At 35.6% G+C, this 26,092-nt stretch overlaps 1 protein-coding gene across 1 annotated transcript; it reads left to right on the forward strand.

The window, feature by feature from the left end:
* Positions 1 to 7,297: 7,297 nt before the first annotated feature.
* LOC129231832 (uncharacterized) lies at positions 7,298 to 25,320 on the forward strand. The gene is made up of 4 exons (XM_054866212.1): positions 7,298 to 7,355; positions 7,465 to 7,652; positions 12,592 to 12,765; positions 25,132 to 25,320. Exons 2-4 carry the CDS (start codon positions 7,520 to 7,522, stop codon positions 25,293 to 25,295), a joined length of 471 nt encoding a protein of 156 aa, XP_054722187.1. The 5' UTR covers positions 7,298 to 7,355; positions 7,465 to 7,519; the 3' UTR covers positions 25,296 to 25,320.
* The last annotated feature ends 772 nt before the right edge of the window (positions 25,321 to 26,092 follow it).

Below are 26,092 nucleotides of genomic sequence, written 5' to 3' on the forward strand. Positions count from 1 at the left end.
TGTAGGTGGATGGTGTCAGAAAAACGTAATATTACTGATATTTAAAAAAATTACCTGGTCTTCGACTAAACACAAGTAACGTACCTTAAGTTTCTTTTAGATACGTATCATTTTCCATAATTAAGGCTTGGTTACGCCATGCTGCTTCACTGCTGTTTCACTGCTGCTTCGTTGTGACTGATTGAAACTCGGGGATGTTCGGGTAAACCCGACATACGCGTGCATCGCAGCTAGCACACCATGCGACGGCACACGAATGCCTACCCGCTTTGGGCCACCCTCCCCTATACATACATATATATATTCTCTCTCTCTCTCTCTCTATATATATATATATATGGTTTCAGCCAGCTCATGTATTCTAATTGGACCATCCGATCTTGCTAAGAAATTATGCTAAAGTACACTGTGGATGGCATAAGGGGCAACGCTCTAAATTTTGTGACTGATGCCCTATTATTAAAACTACATGCAAAAAGGAGGAAAATTCTGGAGTAAAGTCCCAAAAAAGAACTCCCTTCCTATAACATCAACAAATATCCTTTTCATTGCGTTTCAGGAACTTCAATTTCTAAAAAATGCGGGAGGAGAGAACTGAACTTCATCCCTCTCTTTAACGCAGGGGTTCTCAACCTTTTAGGCTCTGCTCTCCCGTTAGAACACTGACGGGAGCTCACGTGCCCCTCCCCTGTTAGTACGAGGGCACAGTCAAAATTTGAAACTGAAGCTAGTTGGGATAGCTGAAGCAGGTTATTAAACAAAAAATATTGATAATTTCGTAAACAAATTTAATATTACTACCCATAACTTAGTCTTGAGCATAGTGTCATTAGAGCATAGGAAATAAACTGAATCAAATAAATTGGAAGCAATCTAGAACCTTGATGAGGTTGATTATCAACCTCTAACAGTACTAAAATTTACAAAGCTGAAGAAGAACATATAAAACTTGTTTTTGTAACCATTGAAAACCACTTAGCTATGCTGGCAAAGAATTTTAAAAAATATTTTCTTACTGACGACAAACTGATAGCAAGTTACGAGTGGGCTCGAGATGAATTTCATAAGATTCCATTGATTCGTTATTGATGAGGAAGAAAAATTCATAGACTTTACGACAAGTGGCCAAACCAAAAGACAATTTAATAATATATCACTATTCGAATTTGGTTAGGAGTAGATGATTCTTTTCCGCACTAAAAACAAGGGCATTTCTCATTCTATTACCATTTTCATCATCCAACCTTTGTGAAACTGGGTTTTCTGCTGTAGTTTCTTTAGAGATATTATATAGATCTTTGCTAAGTATAGAAACAGAAGTGAGAGTGGCTGTTTCTAGCAGTAAGCCTCCCTTCGAAAAATTGTGTTCTTCAAGACAGGCCCAAGGAAGTCACTAATAATTACGAAATTTCTCTTTTATTTGGTATGTTTTTATTAAGTTTTCATTCAGAAGTTGTTTACTTTAATAAGATAATTATCAAATATGTTGAAATGCATTTCCTTTTCTATTTGTATGTCTGCTTTTCCTTTCAGTCAATTAATCAATTCTTTTAAATAATATTTTCTTTTGGATATTTTCGCGTCCCACCTCCCCTCGAGTGTGCTCGCGCCCCCATAGGGGTGCACCCCACAGGTTGAGAATCACTGCCCTAACGTGAACAAAAGTGACCCACAATCGCATTTTTAGGGCCTCTAATTTCAATTTCCGCGGGAGAGGTCCAAACCTCCTCTTCCTCTAACGTTAGCCACAATTGAGAATCAGAACTTGAATTTCAGAAATATTCCGATTTCTATATTTCCGCCAAACGTCATCAATACAACGTACCCAACAATTGCACTTTCAGGATTGCGATTTCAAAAAAATTCCGGGGGAGAGCCCCCCCCCCCCTCTTCACCTAACACCGTCGAAAATCATCTGAAGTTGTGAGTTTCGAAATTCAGTTCCAAAAAAAGAAAAAAACTCTTGAAAAGTTCCTGAACCCATAGCTTCACCTAACGTTTCCAAAGATGCTTTGTAAATGTCTTTTTAAACACTTAGATTGTGAAACATTTCCGTGAACAGCCCCCAAAATTTCCCTTTCCCTGACTTTACCAAATATAGTATATATATATATATATATATATATATATATATATATATATATATATATATATATATATTAGATTTCGATTTTTTTTAAAGATTATTTTTAAATTTCGAAGCGGAGTTTCGATTTACATATCCCTTCTCCTAACCACATTACAGATATAATCAGAGCCGGCTCTAGTATTTTTGCCGCCCCAGGGAGGCGATGTTGAAAAGTGCCGCCCCCCTAGTTTAATTTTTCTTTTTTAAATCATCGATAATACTCTCACGTATTGCTGAATTTGAGCTGCAAGGAAAAAAAAAACTTGCGGTACAAATTCGAATTTTTTATTCCCCCCCCCCCCCCTTTTTTTTTCCTCCTTACTTTTTGTCATCATGAAATTAGCCGCCGCTAAAATCTGACGCATTAAGCATAGTCGGATTAAGGGCTGAGTTCCGGAGGGGGGGGGGGGACGCAGACTTTTTCTTTTTGAGCAACATTTGTCGTAATTCATACATACCTGCTCATTTTTGTTCGATCTTTCGTATTTTTTACGAAAATTCTTCAGTTTTTTACGGTTTTATACAGAATTTTCCCCGATTCTACCAATCTGTTTTAGGTTTTTAGCGATTTTTATCAGACTACAGCAATTTTTTCCGAAATTTATGATGCCTGAATCATTTCAAAATTCAAGTTTTTTTAATCAAATTTCTGCAAATTTTCCAAAACTTTTGGGAACTGAATTATTTAGGCTTCAATAATGACAATGACTGACTTGTTTAGACTTTAGACAATTTCATTTTTTTTGCACCAAATAGTTACTTTTTACCTATTTCAATCAAAGAAATTCAATTTTTTGCTATCACCCTAACATACATCTTAAGTATTCTTGAGAACTATCTAACGAGTTTGAAGTGTATGACAGGGGCGGACTGGGTCCTCCAAGAGGACGCCAACCTTGACTCCCAAACGGCGCAAAAAAAAAAAAAAAAAAAAAAAAAAAAAAAAGGCAATCATGAAACTGCTGACAGAAGTGAGAACTTATACAAAAAAATTTTGGAATGTTTGTACGCGCACGCGAGCGGGTGTGTGTTTAATTTTCATTTAAAACTAATTATTGTAGTTTCAAGAAGTTTTCTGATTTGTAGATTCAAAATATCAGCTACAGTTTAGTTTTATCGTTTATCAGCAATGCGAACATCAATTATATACATTTTGTTTGGTCTATTTCTGTTCGTTTATAAAGTAAATATTGATGCAAATATAGGAAATATTAGAAAATAAATTCTTAGTTTGTGTTATTCAGTTTTCCATGCATAAAAATAACAAAAAATACACATACTGAACTTTCAACGCAATCAATTTACTGCATTAACCCTCTTTAGCTGACTGGCGGAAAAGCCGATATGCCATGAGATAGACCAGCATGCCGGAAAATCCGAATTTTGATGCATGGCAGATAATTCAGGGTTCATTTCAAAAAAAAAAAAAAAAAAAATCGGACTTAATTTTTTTAAATATGATTTAAACAAAAAAATTCCAATTTTTTCAAATTAATACATATCACTCATTTTCAATATCATGACTTTTTTACGCCATGATCATCATCATTATTATATTCCAAAACTGATACTATAGGTTTCTGGCAACCGAAATAGGAAATAAAAAACTTTGATTCGAATCTGTTTAAATATCGTTTAAAGACAGCATCAACTACACTTTTATATTTCGTTGTGCTAAGATTGAAATCATCGAACATCGTTAAATTAAAATCTCCATTTAAGAATTCAATTATTGGTATATTTTTAAGATCTGCAAAGTTGATGTTGAAATCCCCACTCAAAATTAATGGCGAATCATTAAAGTTCTTCCCAGTTTTATCTTGAAATAATGCAAAAGCGTCTTTAGAAAAAATAAATCCCACTAAAAACATTCTGTAAAAAACTAGCCAAGTCTCGATGGAGCTGCTTGTTTATCTCTAAAAAGTAATGAAATCTAGACAAAGTCATGACAAGTCTAAGGTTCCTTACTGCGATTTCTTTATTATTATAGTTAATGTTGTGTGACTTGGCCGTTAAACATTCTTTATACGTTAGTGGGTACAAGTCAATTTTGTTTACACGTTTTCCAAGTGGCAATTTTCCATCGTCAATGGGTAGCGGTTCTGGCGACAGATTGGTGCAATGGTGTCATGGAGCACCTGGTTTTGTACCATTGTGTACTCTTTAACGGCCAAGTCACACAACATTAACTATAATAATAAAGAAATCGCAGTAAGGAACCTTAGACTTGTCATGACTTTGTCTAGATTTCATTACTTTTTAGAGATAAACAAGCAGCTCCATCGAGACTTGGCTAGTTTTTTACAGAATGTTTTTGGTGGGATTTCACTTCTTTTTGTAGAAACATTTAATATGTGTAATGTTCGAGTAGACTAAAGTTAGGCTAGATTAAATTAGAAGATGTGTCCCACTACGCTGGACTTTTGCAATGACAGTCGATTTTTTATGTACCAATAGTAGAAGGGGGTATTACCATATCTCTAATACAGCTAAGACCAGCTGAGGTTTCTTCATTAGATACTTCAGACTTTCGATTTTTGACATCAAATGAAGAGGCCCACCAAGTTAAATATTTTTTGTAAAGGCGGTATGTCGATCTCTAATAGTTTGGTTGGGCTCTTGTGTTTTCTAATCAGGGTCGCTCCAGATCTTCGATTAGCCTAGTTTTTATAGTTTTCCCTTTATGTGGCCATTAAACCCTAACTCTGTACCAAATTTCACCTCTCTGAATTTATGGGAAGTACTAGTTCTATTTTGATGATCATGAGTGAGTGAGTGTCATAAATGCGAAAGTTTGCTTTCGCTTAACTTCGGAGCTAAATGACCTACAGACTTGAAATTTTGGATTTTAAGTATGTGATTATAGCTTACTGGATGACGAAAATTTCTGCGTTCTGGTCTCACTAGAAGGTTCTCAAATAGGAGCCTGAAAATGCGGCGGAATGGTTAAAGTAAAGGATGGTACGGCAGTGTTTGATTCGCGCTCCCCGATAGGGGGGCACTGCCGTGCCCCCCGATAAATTTCATTCAGAAATTCTGGTATTGCGCTTGAAGACATCCGGTGAAATATAAACCGCAACCATAACAATTAGCTGTCCATTTTCAGAGTGGCAACGCAAACTGAATATCTCACCGATATCAAAAACGTTGTTTTTTCTCATCTCAAAAAATACCCAGTGCCAAAAGAAGTTTTCACTTCAGAAATAATATATGAGGGTGAAGACCGAACTCACGATGAGCATCCTGTTCGATTCTTGAGAAGGATACGCTGCCGATCGTGCCTCTGAGCTTCGTAATCTTAACGAAAAAAATAGTACATAAAGGAGCAGAGAGAAGCCGCGCATGCGCTGTATTCCGGTGTTGGTAAGGTGACGACTTTTCGGGTGTCGTAAAACGGATGGTTTTTTCCCACATCAAAAGTGCTTAACGCGCCTAAAAAGTTTTCACTTCAAAAAAAAAAAAAAAAAAAAATGGAGACCCACACGTTCGAGGAAATAAAGTAAATAAAATAGAATTAAAAAAAAAAAAGGTTCCAGAGCGGGGGGAAGAGAAAACACAAGGCGCACGCTTGAGAGCGCAAAAGAAGAACAGAAGGAGCTCGGGTTTAAAGGTGCAAAAGAGAAAAGGATTGCACAGGTGTACAGAATACAAAAAAAAAAAAAAAAAAAAAAAAATGTTCAGGTTCTAGGGGGGGGGGGGGAAAACGAAGTCGCACAGGTTTGAAGGTGCAGAAACAAAGGTGCACAGGTTTGAGAGCTCAAATTAAACAAAATAAAGATGAACATTTTCATACGAGCAAAAAAAAAAAAAAAAAAGCGCACAGGTTCGAGGGCACAAAATAACCGAAGTTGCTCCGGGTTGAGAGAAGTATAAGAAGAAAACAAAGTCACACAAGCTTGAGGGCGCATAGGTTTCAGGGCGCAAAAATAAAAACTAAGGCAAACAGGTTTGAGGACTTAAAAAAAGGCTCTCAGTTTCAAGGGCGAAAAAAAAAAAAAAAAAAGAAAAAAAAAAAAAAGCGAAAGCGAAACAAAAACCGAAAGTGCAGAAGGCGCATCGGCTCACGAGCCGATGGGCCGGCGGAGCAGTCCGCCCCTGGTGTGAGATGAAATCAGTGTATCAGAAAAATTGTTTGTCATTATTATTATTATTCTGGCTTGCGCACATATTTTTGAGGCCTTTTGAAGACATATTTTTTTTAGTGGCGTTAACTTCGGTATACTTTAACATTACTTATATATTAATGCATTTCTCAGTTGATTGACGCAGTGGTTAGGCGCTGACGCAGGCCCTCGTAAACCTTTGGTCGTGGGTTTTGAATTCAAGGTTCAAGTGGTCGGTCGGTGACTTTTCGAGGTGAAGGAAACTTTTGATACCCACGTCACATGAGTACGCAGCATGTTACAGATCCATTGAGCGCTAATTTGGCTTAGGCACTCAAAGTCAAACCATATTAATAGTGCGATTTCACATCGTGGAAAACCAGGTGTCCACCATCTGTTGAGAAAATGAGCTGCTGAATTCCCAGTGCCATTGACATACATTCCTTAATCCATTTCCTCCGTTTCACATAAAATACTGGAAGCCATATCGGCAAGTCCGTCATTCAAACGTTTTCAGGGGAGTGGGGGGGGGGGGATTCAATGCAAATTTTATCGGGGGGAGAAATCTATGCCCTCTTATGCGTAAAAAAAAAAATAAATTTTTCAAACCAGGGGGACAAGGGTGCACACCAAGAAAAAAGGGGTCATACAGCAAACTGCACCATTGGAATATTTTGGGGCGTTGTCTTTGAGGGTATTTCTCTCTTTCTTTGGGGCGTGATTCTCGCTGATCTTGGGGGGGGGATCTTCATGGTATTTGGGGAGTGCGCCCTAATTCTTGGGGAGATGGAACCTCTAAGGGGCAACTGACCCCTTAAATGACGGGACTGCTTATCGAGGGATCGCACTAGGTCTGCATAAGGTTAAGGGATTTGAAGCCACAATGTAAATAAAAAGAAAACAATTATAGATTTACGAAGTTTAACTACTCATATTAAAAGAAAAAATGAAGATTCGTATTTATTTTGAAGATGAAATGAAATAAAGCAATTTAAATAAAAGAAAGGGGGGAAAACAAAAGGGTGGGGAAGTGATTCCTTCAGCGTTTATAAGAACAGTTGAAATGAGAAGTTTTTGAGGACATTTCCCAACACTATCTGGAGTAGATGACGTGACTTTGAACGGTTGATATCTTTTTTCGATAATTTTGATTCGTATCTAATGCCGCGATCAAAACCAAACTGAATAATTTTTCTTATGTTTTTATTCATTTACTTTTTTAATCTGTTTCAGTAATTGAGTGTGAGCACCTGTGGACAAAGTACTTGCTGCTGTATGGATATGTCTAATGATGGATCGCGGTTGTTCTCTTTTGATTATCCTCTTGTCGTTTCTCGGATTGCTTGCTGGAGTAGGTACTTTTGTTTACTTCTTGTTTGGGGCAAATAATATCAACGCATCTATATTTGCTTTGATTTCGGGTAAGTAGCTGAATAAATAAAAGCATGTATGCTTTAAACCAAATTTTGTTTCTACTAATGTTCGCATGAAATATGAAAAAGCGTTTAATAGGACCGAAGTCAAAAATAGTTGGACTGAATCGGATTCTGAAGTCAAAAATAAGAAAAACTGTATACTACTCCAAAAAAAAAAAAAGAAGAAGAAGAAAGAAAGAAGGAAAGAAAAGAAAGGAAAAATCTAATGCCCTCAAAAATCAAATAATGTTGCCAAATGTAGTTGACATTCTCCGTTTAAATGACGAAATTTTGTTTGAACACTTTTCAAATGTACTACCTTTGTGATGCAAGTATTTTGTGTTCTTAGATAATGGAATGACATTTCATACACCAAAAAAATATGAGACTTCCTCCATAGTGTGCTACATGTATGAACTTTTCTATTTTTTTAAACGTTAATACATGTCTGCAAACGTTAGTTAAACCTTTGGGGTTTGAGGTATGGTTTCTTCGTTTAAGGAAACTATTGTTTTTTAATTATTATTTTTCAGCCAACTGACACGGGGACTTCAACAATTCACTGAAAACAGAAGAAAAGAAAAAAAAATGGTGGCCTTAAACGAAGAAACCGTACCTCAACTTCAAAGGGTTAACTTATATTTGAAATTTGAAAACATACATTAACTTTTATCAAAATAAAAAACTCATACATGTTTTAAACGTGGTTAGCTCGTAACTTCTGCAAACTTCAGTTGAGAATTTCATAATAACGTTTATAATAACAAAATTTTTTCTAAATACTTATTTCTCTTATTTCAATACCCTCGTCTTTTTTATTTAGCATTGCAATATGTTTCAGAGTTTTTGTAAGATAAATAAATAATTTAACATAATTAATCTTTTATGAATTCAGAGGGTCGTAAAAGAAAGGTCTTTTAAGGAAATAAGTTAATATCGACTTTTATGGAAATTGAAGCCCTGCAGAACGCTACAGGCCCGGGTTCTATTCCCGGGTTGAGCATGGTTGACTCTGCCGTTCATCCCTTCAGCGGGTCCATAGAATGAGTACAAAACGTACTTGGGATCCAAATACTGGGGATTCTGCGTTAGACTGACCACCTAACCAAAACATCTGCCCTGTGCCCCACATCACCTGGTCAGGAACACTGAGTTGGACACCAGGAGGCTTTGGCCCTCAAGGGCTGTCGTGCAACAGGTTTTTTTTTTTTATGTAACTTAAAAGTTCGTGAACAAAAAAAAAAAAAAGAGTCGCTTATTTTACTACATAAAAGATCAAAAAGTATGGAAATATTTTCCTGGGCCTAAGTAATACTAGATTAACCTCCCGTAACCTCCCATCGGAGTACCCTTTCATGGTTAAGATTTAAAATTAATTTCTATAATTGTTGGAGATAGAGGAAGGAATACGCTTATGGTGTCGGAGAGCGTGGTCAACATTTTCAAAATTTAAAATAAAATCATATTTTCAAAGTTTTATTTAACAAGATTGAAAGTGAGAGATAACGTTTATAAATTATTACGATCTTTTTTAAATTTTCGTTACTAAGTTTTATTTTATCAAAATGTGAAAAAAGCTCGTAGCATGTAGCACACTGAGTGATTTTAGATAAACTTGTTTTGATGATACTGAAAGCGCGCGATAACTCTAAAATACCTGCTGATAAATGCCCCTTTTTTTTGGTTGACAGAATGAATATTTATAGAATGCTAGCTGCGTTGCCCGGTATCACACGGTTTACCTCGAAAATAAGAGTTGTGTCAAGCGACCCACGTTCAGCAATAAAGCTTGAATAAAAGGGGGCGAAATGTAAAATTTCGCGTCACCGTTCAGAAAAGTAATTTTATAAATCAAAATTAAAATTAATTTCTCTTTGGATTTTTTTTAAGCTCTAAACATGCAGTCATTGTTATTAATAGGCGTTAGCTTGCCGTTTCATGGATTTTCTGGCCAAAACATTTATAGGAGCTGCAATCACTTTTTTTCTTTTTCTCTTTTCATTTTTTTTTTAATTTTTTTTTTTACGATGTCATAAAAAATTCTTGAACCTGTGAAATATTATGTTGCAAACAGCATATTTATTCGGCACTTTATCGCTTATCTATGAATTTTTAAAATGTGTCAAGGACTTTTCGGAGACCTTGTCCTTTTCGTGACAAAATGAGAAATACTACCTTCTGAGTACAGGGTGATTCTAAATTGTTTCTGCAAATTAAGAGTAGTGATACTACCTATCCAGACGATCATTAATTTCCTAGGAACATAGAGTCGCTTTCCGTTCTGAGAGGCAGAAGAGAGGAAAGTAGAAACGGATCCTTCGAGGTGAAGCCATTCAGGTGATCATCTCTGACGTCATTTTGTACCTGCCTACGTAGCATCAAGAGTTTACCATATGTAAATCTCCACTGAGAAGAAGCAGCATTATGCAATCTTCGAGAGGGTGCTCCTGTCGTTCCATCACCGGTGTCACCTGAGCAACGACAAGCGTGGTTGGCATTTTCAGCACTTACTAGTAGTTTCTCACTAAGTAATAAATCTGATTGTGCAACTTTTGGTATTGTTCGTTTGCTTTCCCAACATTGTTGTAGGTTAAAATTGGGATTTGATATATTCCTCTTTTATGCTATGCAATGCGATCCAACGTTCCTATGTATTTTTTGGTCGTCTGTATAGGTACTATCACCCCACTTAATTTGGAATTGGCAATTTATTTGGGTTAGAAATTGGCTTACTGGTAGGAAGCAAAGAGTAGTTGCGAGGGGAAATCATTCTAATTGGAGTGATGTTTTAAGTGGGGTTCCTCAGGGATCAGTTTTAGGGCCTCTTTTGTTTATTATATTTATGAATGACATCAATGAAAATATTTCTGGAAGCATGAATTGTTTTGCTGACGATGTAAAAGTTATGGGGATTGTCGAAAATGAAGAACAAGTAAAGCAGCTGCAAGAGGATTTAGATCATATTACTAAGTGGGCAGATAAATGGGGTATGGCAGTTAATGTAGGGAAATGTCAAGTGCTACACTTAGGTCATGGAAATAAGCGTATGAGATATCGTTTACAGGGCTCAGTGATAAATCAGGCAGAAAATGTTATGGATCTGGGTGTCTTTATAAATCAGGACTTCAAGTTTAGTCAACAGTGCAGTATTGCTAGTAACAAAGCCAACAAAATGCTTGGGTTCATCAATAGATCTATTTCAAACAAATCTAAGAAAGTTCTTCTGCCTTTATATAGGAGTTTAGTAAGACCTCATTTGGAGTATGCTGTTCAGTTTTGGTCGCCTTATCTGAAGAAAGATATTTTTGTATTGGAAAGGGTTCAAAGAAGGGTAACTAAATTAGTAAGGGGACTCTCAGATTTAGACTATGATACCAGACTTAATAGGCTTAATATGTATAGCCTGGAGCAAAGGAGAGTCAGAGGGGACATGATTCAATTATTTAAATTTATCAAAGTGAAAGATGTAAATGGATTAAATTTTTGCGGGGAAAGCAGGACAAGGGGTCATTGTTTTAAGCTATTTAAATCTCAGGCTAACTTGGAAATCAGGAAAAACTACTACTTTAGCAGGGTCGTGGGCACTTGGAATAGCTTACCGGAAGAGGCGGTAATGAGCAAGGGAGTGGATAGCTTTAAGAGGGCCATTGATCTTCATTGGGGACTAATTAATTGACTAGGACCAGCCTAGCTGGGCCCAAAGCCTGTTGCTGGTCGTCACATTTGTATTTGTAAAAACAATTTTGAATCACCCTGTATACAACATCCTAATAAAGCACATATGGAGTAGGAAGAGACATTTATACAGTTAACTTCAAGGTTATGTAGACTCAATATCATAGGAGGGCTAGGAAGCGATTAATAAATTGGCAGCGTTGCGCACAGATCAAGTTTTACTAGACCATGTTTCATTAGTGCCTGGTTAGTACAGTTAAAAGTCACAGCTATATTGTACTACATTTAAAGCTAAGTTCATTGAGACAACAAGGGTTTTGTATGTACTCACATTGTAGATAGAAAATTGCTCAAGTTAAGTCGCAATTATTAGGATTAGTATTGAAATTAGTGAAAGAATGACGCTGTAAAAATTACTTATCAATGCAAGAAAAAAGGAAAATTAGTGGTAATTTTCCTAGGGATAATTAGTTGTAAATGACCACTGTATGTGAGTAACATTTTCAAACTAAAATGGCGATTGGAGAACAGAACAAAAAAAAATATACTCTGAGACTGGTTGTACCATATGCACAAAATCAGAAAAAGGACTGCGCCTACTTACCTCTGTAGTCAGCGTGCCCCGATCTCCGTTTCCTAATAAGGCTCTCGCGTTTCTTTTGTTGGAAATTAAGCCTTTGAGCAGAAATTAAAATGGAGCAAGTTCAATCATTGGCTTAGTAAAAGCTGACCCAAAGACCCCAAGTCACGTAACTCAACAACGACGAATGGTTGGCAAGTTTTGCGTGAAACAAGCGAAAGAAACCTGATTTCTTCCAATGCTTTGCTTTGAAATCCATCACGTGACTTGGGATCTTGGTTTCTTGAATGAAAGTCTTCACTCCCTCCATTTTATCTCTTCTCAATGAATTAAACCCTACTTAGTGTCACATGCTGTAAATATATTTTAGGATTGCATATTTCTATATTTTGCCTCGTGCACATTTTCACAAGCATACGCTGAATATTGGCTCGGATTATGCATTTGCTTTAGTCTGAACGCAATTTCTCACCGCATGTGCCAAGTCTGAACGCAATTTCTCACCGCATGTGCCAAGAATGTCTCAGACCACTCCGGTGCGTTAAGTTAAATAGCACAGAATCGTTCGCTTCGAATGTTTTTACTAATGTGCACATGGTTTTACATGATTTACTTATTTCAAAGAATCAAAGAAAGTTTTTTGGTCTTTCAAAGTTTTATTTTCAACAGACGTATCTGTTTTATTTTCAGGTGTTATTGCCCTTGCCGCACTTCATATTCACTTACTGTACTACATCAGACGTTTATATGACTGGTATAGTCCTAAAGAGTTGAAAGGGATCGTGATTTTTGGTTTGATAATATTCATCTTATCTGCAGCTGTTTTTGGAGCGTATATAGCTCTCGCAATTGAAAAAGAGCAAAGTGAGTTTCTTAAGAAATCTGTTTTTAAAGATAAGATGCATCACTATTTTTCAAAAACAAAATGCACACTGGTTTTCTGTAATGAACATGTAGAGGAAATTGATGTACATTGATACGAATTTTGGCAAACGATTACTAATTACTTACCATATTCGATAATTTATGACGATTCTAGTCTACTACAATAGTTTCTCTATCCAACAGTGGCGTAGCCAGGATTCTGATTCGGGGGGGGGGGGGGGGGGGGCCAGGCGATTTTATCAATGTACTACTAAATTAACTATTTTTCGTTAAATCGCGAATTACGTTATTAAAAATAGATTTCATCATGCATTATGTGCATTATAAATTATTACTAATAATTCATTAAAAATCAATAAAAAATAATTGCACCCATATTTGTGGTGCTGGATATTTTCGATGATAAATAACATCAAGATTAATTCACCAGTAATATGCTAAAAAATGCAAATGCTTTTAATTTGTAATCAAAATAATGAAATGTATTTACCATAATGTTAATTAGCTGTTTAAAAGTACATAAAAATTATCTTGTATTAAAAATTTAGTCGTCTTTTATTTTTTAAAAATTCTTCCGCTATTTCTTCATCTGAAATTTTGAGTTCTCTGTGTACTGACATCAGGGCAAGTCTATTTAGACGTTCTTCGCCAGTAGTGCTCCTTAGATAGGTTTTTACTCTTTTAAGGGTCAAAAATGTCCTTTCTACTGCTGCCGTAGAGACGGGAAGAGTGGGCAGTATTAAAAGAAGAATATGGACGTTTGGGAAAACTGTTTTCTCACAGTGTGCTAGTGCCTCCACCAGGACTGTGAAGTCGGAGTCGGACTGATTTTGGGGTAAAGGAGTCGGAGTCGTTAGAAAACATGCCGACTCCGACTCCGAGCTTCTTTTTATCTTTCCTTTTCACTGACTCTCCTTGCATTTTTTAAAAACTGACTACCAATTGGTTCGATTACATGTATAAAAAGATACCAATGAGAAAATAACTGCCATTATGGCAATCAGCTAGCTTGAATGCTTATCGCATTCGTCGTTGCTTTAAAACTCTATTTAGCGAGTGAAGCGATTTTTACTGCAATTTAAAATATTTCGCCAAATAAAAAAACAAAAAAAAAAAAACAAAAAAAAGGTCATCAAATAATATGTTTCAAACGTAAAAATAAAATGGTTTGACAACCTGAATCAAAATGACATATTTCGAAACTGATTTAAAAACGCTTGTAACTTTTTTCCTTTGAAGATAGAAGCTAATTTTTTCGACCATGGGTCGAGATATTTCTGGAGTAAAAAACGTCGCTTATTTCAATGGTGTCAAAGAAAACTGTGGGACAATTCCTTCACTTTTTATTGATAGATTTAATGAAGAAAGTAGTGCCTAAATTTCAGCTTAGCCTAAAAAAGTTCGAGCTAAAAACACAAATTGCTCCCGTCGTAATGAAATTAGAGCATAGAAACAAATTGCTTAGAACGCGGAAAATTCTACCCTTTTCAACGATATATAATATTAATATATGCAAGTAATTTTTCACCCCCTTTAATAGCCAATAATAAGCAATTTACGTGAAATTTGAGCCTACATTGGTATAAAAAAAGAACTATTTATCTGGGGTTTTTTTTTTCGAATTATAGCCTATGTTACTCAGTAAGAAAGTACCTTTCATACAGAGAAAGAATTTTTCAAATTGGTGCAGTGGTTCCGGAGATTACCTCGAACATATAAACACACAAAAATCCGTCCTTTCTCTTTATAATATTAGTAAAGATAATTTAAAATATAGTCGCGAAAATTTTCAGAATTAAAATATTTATATTTTTTATAAACTCTGAAATTAATTTTGAGTCTCATCTATCAGATGGGTGTAGCCCGGGGCAAACCACCCCCTCTCAAGAACTTGGATTTAGAAAAAAGCTTTTTTCCTCTCAAGTTACAGCTTTCAAAAATTTAAAGTACACGATTTGATCAATATCTATCTGTTAAACATTAAAGGGGGGAAAAAATTACAGATAATCCTTTTCAAATTTTTTAAAAGGGATTTTTAAGTTATCTCACTTTTTAACTCGTAACTATTTTAAAATTTGATTTTAAAATTGAATTTCCAACGTTGTATGCGTCTTGGGTTTACAATAAAAAACAAAATTCGAAATTTTCATAAAAAGGAATTAATATTTCCATCTCTGTTAAGAGGTTTTCCCCCTTTCCCTTAAAGGAGAGAGGGAGTTGAAAAAAATACAATTTAAATAATACAATTTAAATAAAAATACAATTATTTGAACTGTCGTATGGTTTGTAAAAAAAAAAAAAATCTATTTGTTTTTAAATCTGAAAGGTAATTCAATCATTGAAGAGTAAAGCTAACTAGAATTATTTGCTAAACCTAATTTTCATTTTTGGTACGTTAAACTATTGTATGGCTTCACATCTGCCAGAAAATAAATTTTGTGTCAATCAACCAATTTTTTTTACTTCTTTTTTTTTTTTAAATTTATATAAATTTCGAATAATGCTGTATCGGCAGTAGCAAAATTCGTTACTTGTTAAAACGATACTTAAAAAAAAAAAGTCATTTCGTCGACTATTTGCAAATAAGGAGTACAAAAATTGGGAACTTAGAGGGACAAAACCAAACTCTCATTCTTAAGAATGAAATATCATAAAATAATTAAATTCAAAATAAATAAATAAAAAGCTTAATAATTATAAACAGTCGTTTTTTTTTTTAAATTAAAGAATCTCTTTCCTTATCCTCAAGCATAAGTACAAAATGTTTTATTCGTGACAATCTTGATGGGATATGCATTTTTCAATGTAAAAGTAGCTAAAACAATAAATCTCCTCTCGAAATTTAACATATGATTTTTTCTTGAAACCAAATCCCCCCTACCCCCTTCTCTTTTAAGAATAACAGCAATGAAATATGAAATAAAAAGTTAGCAGTTCATAAAATATTGCAGGATAATTTACCTCATTTATTTGTAGAATCCATCAAAAATTTCTCTTTGTACACTCTTCCTTCTGAACTGAAAGAGAACTTTAACGTACAGCGGAATCGAAAAATAAAACTTGTGTATGGGTAGAGAACTGAAAACGGACTGATTCTTATCCCACTGCATCCAAATAAATTTCTCCCTTCCGTTATTGTAAAGTGATTTAACTAATGTTTTCTGAAAAACGATCCCTCTCCACTGGATACTTTTTGTAGATGCTTCAGGAAAAAAAGACCGAGCACCGAGCCAAGAAGGAACAATTTGGAAGTTGTATTAGGCATCAATCTTCAAGGGAAAGTGTCAATGGATTTCTGTGACAAGTTGTTGTCGATTTGGGTAATTTGCGCTTTCATACGAGCCGAAAGCACTTCCGTGGCAGGGGCAGGGTCCGTATTGTGGTCTGGTGATTAGTGCAATCTGTTTAGTATTGTCCAGCTCGAGGACAGTGCGGGTGGCGCAGACTATTTATCTGACAGATAACTGGGCAGTAAAACTGGGCCATTATCAATTTAGACGCCGTCATTCCTGGAGAATACATTGCATAAAGGGCCCCGTTGTTTACAATAGAAGACTGAAGAATCCGCTTTAGGGGGCCCTTCTTCACTCGACTGGTAGTACACCAGACCAGACCGGTTAAGTAAAACTGGGCCATTATCAATTTAGACGCCGTCATTCCTGGAGAATACATTGCATAAAGGGCCCCGTTGTTTACAATAGAAGACTGAAGAATCCGCTTTAGGGGGCCCTTCTTCACTCGACTGGTAGTACACCAGACCAGACCGGTTAAGAATCCCCATCATTAGACACGGGGGGGGGGGTCAACGAGACTTTAGGTGGGAATAATTGCCTCCTCTCTCCTTGACTTACAGAAACATACTGTACTTTGTTCGTGTTTGGTACTAGTTTTTTTTTTTTTTTTTTGCATCCTCCCCCCCCCCCCCGTCTACACCACTGCTGTCATACAACCAATTTTTTTTAAACCAACTTTTTCGCCACGAAAAAGTTGCTTAAAAAAATCATTTTTGCATGAAATATTACTATGTCGAAAACGAAAACTTCGGGGGGGGGGGCCCGGTGAGCCCCCCCCTGGCTACGCCACTGCTATCCAATGCCATAGATCTTAAAATAGAATAGATGTGCCTTCTCCCCACTTTTCTCCTCAGAGCGCGCGTCAACATCCCCCATTGGACCTCACGTGATCAAGGGACACCTCTCACAAGAAACTGTTTCCCCTATCGAAGAGAATCACTTTGCGCCGCGATCATTTGCACAATTAAGGGAAATTAAAGCATTTAACCCATGGGTTAATTGGTTTAAGCATGGGTTAAACTTCCCTTTAAGCATGGGTTAAATTAAAGCATTTAACCCATTATTAAAGAAAAAGGGAACGCTCTGTCCCTCACGTAACACCTCATATTTTTCACTAAAAGTAATAATTAAAAAAGGTAACAATTTTTTTTTCATTAAGAAATCGCAAATGTATTTGTTGTACTTTTGCAAAAAATGTCCTTTGTTACTTTTTAAGTTACTACTTTTTAATGAAATGCGGGACAAAATGACAGCTTTTTCATGGAATGGTCCATTAGATATTTTCCCAATTAAGCCTTTTGAAGCAGGCGCACAATCAATTTAAACCTTTTTTCAAGTGCTTTAAATACTGAGCAGAAATAGACGTCTTCAAAAATCTTAAACAAAAATTGACCTTGTAAATTTTCTTTTATTTCAATCAAATTTTTCAAATACAGATAAATGGTTTCAATGCTTGCTTTTTCCCACAACTTTTGAAGCCAGTGCAACAATTTAACATAAAACCCTATCTAAAACCATAAACCAATTAGAAATACAAATGTAAATAGTATCGAATATTAATTAACTCAATTAAATAATATTCTAAGATTCGCATGCGTTTTGCACCAACACTCTATTAGCCAAACAAATAACTTTGGTTTGTTCCTGATTTTTAAGCAACTTCAGTATTTTTTTTTTTTTTTAAGTACTCAGAAAATAAATTCATTTGCAATTATAAACTGCATAAATGGTCATTTGACTTCCGCCCCCTCCCCAATTTTTTTTTTTTTTTTCGTCCTACAGGATATGATAATTTTGACAGTTTAAACTCGAGGGTGAAGAAAACTAGTGATTATTGTCCCTCAACAATATTAATTTTGTCACTTTCCTACTTATTGGTCTTTGTGAATTATTTTCATTGTTTGAATTGACTGCGCGATACATTCTAATGCTTCAATATTTAGTAACGATTAATTTTATAAACTTGTTAACGAGAAAATCTGCTGCTTCTGTTTCCAACATATGCTTATTTAAACTTAGAAAAACGGAATTAGAAATTTTTCTCATAACTCTTGTGGCTTCATGAGTAACATTATATTTTTGTGTTTTACTCCCAAAACTTTTTCACATTCTCGCTCAGTTGTTCTTCACAAATGTACATATTTCAATGGTTGCAATCTTGCAATAAGTTATCATACTTGAATGTGTCTCAAAATTCTTAAATTTTATTATGCCTATTTTTGGTTTATTGTAGTTAAGACTGCGTTGCAGTCGTCGCAGTTCACAACAGAGTGCACTTACCGGACAAAAAATCCAGCGTAGTCAGAAACATCATGAATATACTGCGTCATGTTAATTGAGATGATTTCTGAATTTTCCAAATCGTCGTCAAAGGAATCGGAAGAAAAGGCTTTCTTTCAAAGCATTTTTGTTACGCTTCAAATTTAATCTTAGCATTTGAAGGTTGTCAAAATCAGCGCAATTTAAAGAACTGAACTCCTTAAATTTCCGTATGAATGAATAATCTTTTTTTCGCACTTCGAAATTGTCCGACGATTATTGTTGAATCCCCCCTCACAACCTGATCGCACTAAAAAAAGTTTCAAGGTGATCCTGAGTAAGCTTATAAGTCATTACGCAGTTTAGAAACGGAATTCGGGCACCTACATACTTTTCATATGTTCCCAGCACACTTTTCATAGAAATTAGGAAACTTAAAAATCCAGTTTTTCGAGGACATACTATAACTAATTTTCCATCGCCTGTTTTTAGTGGTTTAATATAATGCTCGGCATCTACAATAAATTGCTTAAAATATTCTTAATTTCGACTCTGCAGGGGACTTTTTTTGCCTTCAGCAGAAAGAAAGATTTCTGTTACTCAGAAAGTCCACTATGTCTTTATTTTTTAATAAAATTGGCACTAGCATCGCATTCATCAAGCCCTCTTTCGCTAGAAAATCTCAGATTCACACATATAGAGATTTCTCCCATAAGTATAATGAAAATCTTCACACAGTCCTAGACTTTTAACGACGCTTCGCATTGTTATATCACTGCTGCCCGAGAAGAGGGATACACGATGTCCCTTGATCACGTGATTCTCGGCAGAATCATGATGACCCCACTTTCTCCGGGCGAAATACGCTGCGCTGTAGGAGAAAGGCCTATCTATCCCTTTTAAAGATCTATGTCCAATGCTTTCCAAATCAAGCCAGAAATTTTGAGAGCAAGACAACAGGTTTTATAAAACTATGTGAAAGGATTCAAGGTGCCCCATAGCATTTTTAAACCTTGAGTTACTTTATAGCCACAAACAATACTTAAAATAAATAATCGTAATACTGCGCATCGTCCATAAAAGCCTTCGCTTGAATGAAAACTCTCCAAAGGTCCTAAAGCTTGTCAGATCATGGTAACTTTTCTGTTTTGAAATATTTTACTATACGATAAAATATTTCTGTCTTGAAAGAGCGTATATAAGAATTTATTTCGGGAAAGACCAAAGCCGACATTATGAGAACTTTCCAAATTTAAGTTTAAAAATATTAAAATCCTTTTTCATCATGAGCAATTTTTACTTTACTTCGGGCGAGGATCAGACCTTTTTGACTCCCCCTTAAAAGCTCACTTGTTGCCTAGAAGAGTAGGAACAATTTTAGCTGTTGTTTAATAAATGCTCATGATGTACTTTGCATTGCATTGCTTGAATCCTGTGACGGAAAAAGAAATCCCTATACCAAGAAAAATGTATTATAGACTAATGGGGGGGGGGGATTTAGACGGTGTATTTTTCTAGTTTTCATGTTTAGTTGATTAAATATTCAAGACCACAGGTTAATTTAAGCTCAAGAAAATGCATTTCAAATGTGAACTACTGTTACATTAACAGCCGGTGTAACATCCACAATTTTGAATGCAAACCTGCAAGCGTGCATGCATTTGTCGTGCTGGTGCCGAATGTCAATTTGTGATATGGAGTTCTGTGCTTGTTGAACTCGTTATGTCAATACTGGAACGGTCAGTGCTGGCTGTGGATGATGCTGGAGTTGTCGTCCAAAGAGTCCCCTACGTGCTCAATTGGAGACAGATCTGGTGATCTCGCAAGCTAAGGTAACATGTCAACACTCTGTAGAACACGTTACGTTACTACAGAGGTGTGAGAGCGATCGTTATCCTGATGAAAAATTCCCTCTTGAGTGCTGTTCATGAATGGAAATACTACAGGATGAAGTATGACGTACGAATTTGCTACCAGTGCGTTTACAACCACGAGAGTGCTCATAGGAAATTGCTCCTCAGGCCATGACTCCAGGTGTAGGCCCAGTTAGTCGAGGCCACAGACAATTTGGTTGCATGTGTAGGTGTTCCCCTGGCCTAACCAACAATCGGCAATCACTGGCACTGAGGCAGAATCTGCTTTCATCAGAGGGACAACGGATCTCCATTCCGTCTTCCAATGAGTTCTGGTTTGACACCAATGGCATCGCAAACGGCAATGTCTTGGCGTTAGTGGAACACATGCTACAGGACAACTGGCTTAGAGCTGCCCGTGAAGTAATCGATTTCTTTCAGTTCGTTGTGTCTCTGTGGTACCAACTGCAGTTTGAATTTCTGCCATAGACGAAGTACGTTGCGCCACAGCCAAATACCGAATACGGCGGTCTACCCTCCCAGTATTGACAAGCGACATGAAACTTTTCCGCACTATTACTTAGCGTTTATTTGATTTTAGATTTTTTTTTCACTCCACGACCCTGTTTTAGAGAGACTAACAAGACAAAGTGGCTCAAGGTACAAGCTTGCTCAAGGTACACCACCTTCTCAAAATAAATGTCTCTCAAACGTTTATTGGCGTTTGAGGAAAGAATTACACTGTGTGACATGATTTTTCTAACATGAGTACTATCACGTGTATTGAGTTCCTTCTTTATTTGTAACCAAAATTGCCAAATGATATGGGTGTCCAACTCGTCACGTTTTTTTGTTATAAATTCTATAACATTTTCATGCACCCTCGCTTATAGTGTCATAAAAAGAATTTAATTCCATACATATTTCAATAATTAGAAAAATAAAACAGCCTATTAGTATATACTAGGCAAATTGTCATCTGAAACAGTTATTGTTTAATAGAATATTTTATTTGAATTAGAAATATGTGCTGTAAGTTTTTGAAGTGGCAACATTTATTTTTTTAATTTACCTCTTATTCCGCAAGAAAATGATTTTTCCACCCTTACATATAAAAATTGGTTTGACGAAACATTTTGTCAAACCTATGGATAAAAATGGCAAAGAATTTTCGCAATTGAAAAGTATTTTCTCCAAATTGAGTGATGCTAAATTAAAAGAAGGCATTTTTGGCGGTTCACAAATAAGAACGCTTATGAAAGAACAATGGGGGGCCTTGATGAAAATCTCACCCAAAATGAACTGGCGGTTTGTTTGTCTCTAAAGGAGGTAACTGGAGAATTTTTAGTCAGTCATTAAGCTAAAAATTCCAAAATTTTAGTGAAAAACTTGTTGCAAAAATATGAAACGATGGAGTGCAAAATGTCGTTTACATTTCTTGCATTCTCAATTCGATTCTTTTCCTTTTAATCTTGCAATGATGAGTGATGAGCAAGGTGAACGCTTTATTCAAGATATTAAACGAATAGAACAACGTTACCAAGGGAAATGAAATGGAAAAATGTTGGGAAATTACTGTTGGTTTCAAATTCAAGAGTATTTCACTATTCACACAAGAGGAAAAGTTAAATTTTCATCATCTTCATTTATAGCATGTGGCTTATTTTTCTACTCAGTGATAAAACCTGTGCTATTTCTCCTCACAATGTATATGGCATTAAGATTCAAAATTTAAGTAGATAAACATGTTTAGACCACATTTTAAAATTTCGATTTTTAGCTACTTATGGAAATTAAAATTTTCAAAACTTTAAAATGGTACGTGTTACAAGAATTTATTTTATATATTCATGTTCAGTAAGCCCAATTTGACCTAAATCAGGTGCTTTTCTCAAAGTTATAGAAAAAAAGTAAAATTTTGTCACACAGTGTTAATATCATATATATTATTTCTCAAAAATGTTCTTTTTTAATGGAAGCACCAAAGCTTTTTCAATACTTTGCCAAGCATAACAAGAAAGGCATCATTTCAAAGATTTTTTTCCTCCACTTTCGGCAAAAAAAAAAGACAATTCACAATTTGGTTGCTTTGAGAAAAAAAAAGATTTTTTTTTATCACGCATTGCTTCAATACATAGCTCTCGAAATGGAGTCCCATTGCTTTAGTTGGTTAGAGCGTCGTGCTAATGATGCGAGTGTCGTGATCATGATTTCAAATCCTCAAGGGAAAAAAGAATAGTTTTATTGAATTATTTTCTTCAGCAGAAATCTGACCCTAATTTCAATGAAAATAAAACAGTTTTCTGGGGGGTGGGATTCTAGACCACAGTTGTGTTGTTACATTAAAATCAGAAAGAAATGAAAAAAAAAACGTTTATTTTGAAATGATGAATCGCAGTATCGTACATATTATTTCCAGTGGTTATTTCCTTAATACTTCATCAAACTTCAAAAGTAAGATATCTTTTTTTTTTTTTTTTCATCTCTACTAACGAAAAATAAACGAACAAGCATTCAAAAATTTCTTTAAAAACTGGGTTTTTTAATTCCTTTTGTAGAGAGCAAATGCTTTTTCTCACCAGACAGCTAGTTTCTCTTTTTTTTTTTTTTTTTGAAGTAATTGCTTCTCTTGGCAAAATGAATTGTTTTTCCGTTAATGATTACTATTTTTTATTATAGTCCCCTTTGCCTTTATCACACATTTAGAAATAAATTTCTTTGTTGCCCCACTTATAAGCTATATTTTAGTTACTCTCTAATTTAATCCGTGATGAATTATTTTTAGAAGTAAAAAAACTTTACAGAAGAATATTTTATTTATCGAAATATTAATTGCTCTAAACATTGTTATAATGGTGAACAAAAAATAAATTTTATGGAGAATCACCCACCTAGAGTATACAACGTTTAAAAAGCAACTTCTAGTTTAATCGAGTAGCTTTTGTTGATTTAGAAAGTACATATGTGATTTGTTGGGGAGTACGTCGTCCGCCAATTGTCCGCGTTTGTACTTTCATGTCCCAAAATTATTGACCAAATCTTGCCAGGCTTCATTTGACTTTGATTTTTCTGTCTGTAGCTCGTGGGAATTATTTATGGTCTGTCACCATAGATATTAAATTTTGCAAAAAAAAAAAAAAAAAAACCTCGCCTTTTTACAATAGCGAAAATCGTTAAGAGTAAAGTAAGAGCCTCCGTGGCTCTGTGGTAGAAGCTTTGCTTTGTATGCTGGAGGTAAAGGGAAGAGTTTAATCCAGTCCGGTGCCGGTTCGCCGGACGAGGTTGTTGAAGTTGAGAATCTTTGTGTTATAGTACACTGACCTCAAAAAGTTTAGGTACAACCGGTTTTTTGCGTCTAATTTGCAAATGAATGAATGTAGAAACAAAAAATTTGGAGGATATATGCATTAAATAGGTTTTTATTAAATGCATCATAGAAGTTTGTATAAGTGTATTCCAAAAACGATTTATAGCAAAAAAAATAAGCAATATTTGCTTAAAAGTCCATTCTTGAAGAAAGCAGAACATCACAGTGTTTGTAGTAACATGTCATAGAAACAATACAAAAATGGGTTCTAATAAGGAATGTCTCGCCCCCTAACTTGAATGCATTGGCGACATGGATTTTCCGTGATGTTTATTAAGTTTTCGGACACTGGAATATGAAACGAAGACCAGACACAAGCATTGTTCCAGCTCATGTAACGACCTTGGAGAAGGATTTAAAGCCGCAACCTGTCTTCCAAGACAGTTTCAAAGATGTTCTATCGGAGTCAGGTCCGGAAATCGAGCTGACTGTTCCATTCGTTCCAAACCGTGATCCTTAAGATACTGCTCAACAATCCGAGCTCGGTGAAGTCGTGCGTTACCATCCATCAGAATTCAGTTATTACCAATAGCATCAGCATATGGGCGTACAAATGGATCAAGGATCTCACCCCGATATCTCAGACCAGTCAGAGTTCTTCCCTGGAACACATGCAGGTCAGTGTGACCGCCGAGTGAGATCCCTGCCCAAACCATGATTCTACCACTTCTATAACTGTGTCTTTCAACAGTGTTGCATTGACGGTATCTGGTGCGCTGCTTCTTCCAGCTCAGTAGATGCCCTGAATTACTCTCTAACGTAAATCTAGATTCGTCTGTGAACAGCACAGAAGCTCATTGCTGCTGGGTCCAGGAAACATGTTCTCTTGCCCAGCATAAGCGGATCCTTCGCTGTGGTCCATTGAAGGGAACACACACAACTGGTCGTCTTGCATAGAGACCTGCATTGTGAAGACGATTTCGCATAGTAGTAACAGAGATTTTTCTTCCTGATGCAACAAAGTGGTCTGCAACGAGCTGCGGCATAGTAGTCCTTCCTTCGGACCGAAAGAACTAGAAAACGGTCTTCTGCAGGTGTTGTAGCCCGTGGCCGGCCTGTAACAGGTCTTCTGGACACAGTATGTTTGAATTGCATTCGATTCCAAAGTCGCTGCACAATACTACGAGGCATATTCAAACGTCTTGCAGCATTAGCTTGTTACAATCCCATTTCCATCCATCCAGTTGCTCGCCACTTTAATGAATTAGGTAAACGACGTCTCTGAGACATTTTCTAAATTCTATTGACTATGGTCACCGCAACTGCCAACAACAGTTGAAAATCAACACAACTTACACACAAAATTACGAAAGCTTGATATTTGCAAATTTTTTTCTCACTCATAAAGCTAAGTTCTTTTCTATAGAATAAAAGTGGTTGCGATCATTTTTTTTATAAATGGATTTAAAGTTCGTTATTATCATTCATGCAAAATATGCATTTTATTGTTACTGCCATTTTTTTATGGTGAGCTTCGAAAAACATGTTGTACCTTAACTTTTTGAGGCCAGTGTATGTGTGAAATGCCATCCAGCTTGATGCTAATACTTTTCGCCTGTTAATGTCTTTTCAGCTTACGTATTGGAAGGTTGGAGTTATTATCCAGCTGCTACGTGTGCTGCTCATACTCTTCTATGGTCTTTTGTTCTATTTATTTCTGCATTGGTTTTTAGAAAAAGAATGTTGCAGTACCCCCCTTTACTTGAAGACGACAAAACAAATCGACGTTATTCATGAACATTTTAAGCACATCTTGTATATATCAACGTTGATAAAAAAAAAAGTTTAAAAAAGTTTTGACTTATGTATTATTGTCTCATTTATTATGAAAAAATATCAAAGTAAAATTATCAGTTTTCTATAGTCACTAAACGTTGATGTCGAGTCTTTATTTTTCATCTAATATTTTCCTTTATTCATTTCCATTTCTGTACATAGATGAGTAGACTTAGACATAGTTTAGTACATAGTTTAGAAGTGCAAAGCTTTTACACTGCAATATGCTTTGCACTTCTTAAATAGTAAAAAAATTCTTGAACTTTTTCATCATAAATAAATGAAGAAATACTTATTGAATATCAGAATCATTTCACTCTGGTTGAACTCCTACTTGTCCAGTAAGAAGTCATCATTAAATCACGCAAAAATATATAAATAAATAAATAAGTAAAATAAAATGAAAATTTTTTTTTTTCAATGGGTTCAATAATACATCAGTAGTGAAATTGAAGGCATTCAAAATGTGTAGATCAACGTTTTCTAAACATTCTTCCAGTGTTTTCGTTTTTGGTATGGCGTTATTTAAAACCATTAAAATGATAATAAAGTCTACGTCTTAGTTGTTTACATAATGCCTGAGTAGAGTCTATTGTATTTTCTTTAAATTAAATTTAGTGCTATCAACATTCAAGCAAAAAGATTTAAGGGTACCGTAAACCAAGGCCACTTGAGCCTCCAGGCGCTATTTGAAACACGGAGATAAATGTGGTTAAAATCCGTCCTGGTCCTATAAAACTCAATGACTTAGTTGACCT

Source organism: Uloborus diversus, chromosome 10 (genome assembly GCF_026930045.1).
Source record: "Uloborus diversus isolate 005 chromosome 10, Udiv.v.3.1, whole genome shotgun sequence".
Lineage (NCBI taxonomy): Eukaryota > Metazoa > Arthropoda > Arachnida > Araneae > Uloboridae > Uloborus > Uloborus diversus.